This window comes from Sinocyclocheilus rhinocerous, unplaced genomic scaffold, assembly GCF_001515625.1.
Source record: "Sinocyclocheilus rhinocerous isolate Xijiao unplaced genomic scaffold, SAMN03320098_v1.1 scaffold1068, whole genome shotgun sequence".
NCBI classification, from domain to species: Eukaryota; Metazoa; Chordata; class Actinopteri; order Cypriniformes; family Cyprinidae; genus Sinocyclocheilus; species Sinocyclocheilus rhinocerous.
The window spans coordinates 3,751-5,723 of record NW_015633196.1 but is presented as its reverse complement, the minus strand read 5'-3'; the positions used below and the strand labels follow the sequence as shown (position 1 = coordinate 5,723).

The window sequence follows — 1,973 nt, the reverse complement described above, 5'->3', positions numbered from 1 at the left end:
ATTTTACCGCGGATTCGTTTACAAACAAGGCACAATTCAACACAGGATTTTCAGAAACATTTAAACTAAAAGACGATGCTGTGCGACTATATTGAATCCAACAGTAATGTCGCACCACATGAGTGTGAGGAACTGTTTTTATTACATGATCACTATTAGGGCTGGGTAAAAAATACTGATTTCTCGATTTTAATCGATTCTCATTTTTACAAAACGATACTGATTCATATATCCCAAGAATCGATTAGTCTAGCCTGTTTTAAGTTAATGCACATAACATTGTAGCGTGCCTCCCATTCAATAAATCACAATAAGCTTTGTGATTAGTTACTTTTGATTTGAAACAAAGTCTCGGTTTCAAATTCTTACAATTTTATTACAACATTCAAATAATAAATGCCCTTTTGGAGCCGTTTAATGTGGAGTGACAGATCACTGTGAACTGATCGTCTCCTCCGCTTTAAAAGCAGTTACAGCATGAAATAAACATAAATGAACATCTGAAGGTACGTTAAAAGAAAGAGCACAACTTACCAAAATCCGTATCCTGTCTCATGTGATCGCTCAATCAGTCATAAATTAATTTCGTAATCATTTGTTCTTGTATTATTGTACAGTATATCTCACAGTATTCTATTTTTATTTTATTTGTAAAATTGTACAACATTTTGGTACACTTTGTGGTTTTTAAAGTGCTTTATAAATAAACTTTGATTTGAAATCGACAGAATTTGAAAGCTGATATTTATATTTTGTTTCAAATCAAAAGCAACAAAGTAGCAAAGCTTATTGTGATTACTGAATGGCAGCAGGGTTTATTATCGTTAACTTAAACTAAAACTATTCAAAACATTGTTCGTTGAAATGTGTGTGTGTGCGCGTTTTTGTGACAAATGAGAACATAAATTTGTATAATGACAAGCTAGCATGTGACGCGTGTTTGGATCAGACAGCAATGAAAGCACTTGTTGACACACACTCGAATGATGACTGGACGAGTGCTGACCTCAATTACATAACGACTGTGTAACACACACACTCACACTCACACAGACACACACAGACACACTCACACTCACACAGACACACACACACTCACACACACACTCACAGACACACACACTCACAAACTTAAGACACTCACACGCACACACACACACAAAAACACTCATACACACTTACACAGACACACACACTAACACACTCACACACACACACACTCACAGACACACACTCACACACACACACACACACAAAAACACTCATACACACTCACACTCACACTAACACACTCACACACACACACTCACAAAAACACTCACACACACACACACAAACAATCACACACTCACACTCACACACACACCCACAAAAACACACACACACACACACACACACTATGAGAGCAGGTCCTGCTGGAGGAGGTTTATTGAGATCAGCGTCTCTCTCTCTCTGAAACACTGCGTCTGCATTTATCCCTGACTGTAAAAGCACATGCTGACGGAGGCCAGGACGCCGCTGCGCTCTCCTTTCATTAAACACACTGCTGACTGCACAAACGACACAAACACGTGCTCTGATTGAACCTGCGACAGCAGGAGCATCAGAACCAGATCTCTACAAAGCACCTCAAGCATCGTTTCGGACACAGAGTGGACCTGAAGATCTGTTTGTAAGCGTGTTTGCCAGTCGCAGGTAGAGCAGCTTGTGTCGCGTGTGCCAGCCATGTTCCTCAAGTCAGCAGACTAAACACAGAAAAATGACCGGCAGACAGAATCCAGTCATAACAACAATGGAATTTGGCAAATCTGGATAAATAAATCAAAAGTAGGGCTGCACTAGTGTCTGTGAATATTAAAGCCTAAAAAGACTGCTATCGAAATCTAATGTCTGCATCGAAAGTTTAACTTATTTAACTTTAATATATTACTAATGCACAGTGAAATGTACTTTTCAAAGTTATACTAATAATA

General features: G+C 38.7%; 1 protein-coding gene across 1 annotated transcript in view; it reads right to left on the bottom strand.

The window, feature by feature from the left end:
* LOC107743908 (ryanodine receptor 3) overlaps positions 1-1,727 on the bottom strand; it is a 178,775-nt gene extending 177,048 nt beyond the window's left edge. Inside the window, exon 1 of the mRNA XM_016557358.1 lies at positions 1,484-1,727. Coding sequence (XP_016412844.1) covers positions 1,484-1,727 — 244 coding nt within the window. The remainder of the gene's footprint in view (positions 1-1,483) is intronic.
* Positions 1,728-1,973: the final 246 nt, after the last annotated feature.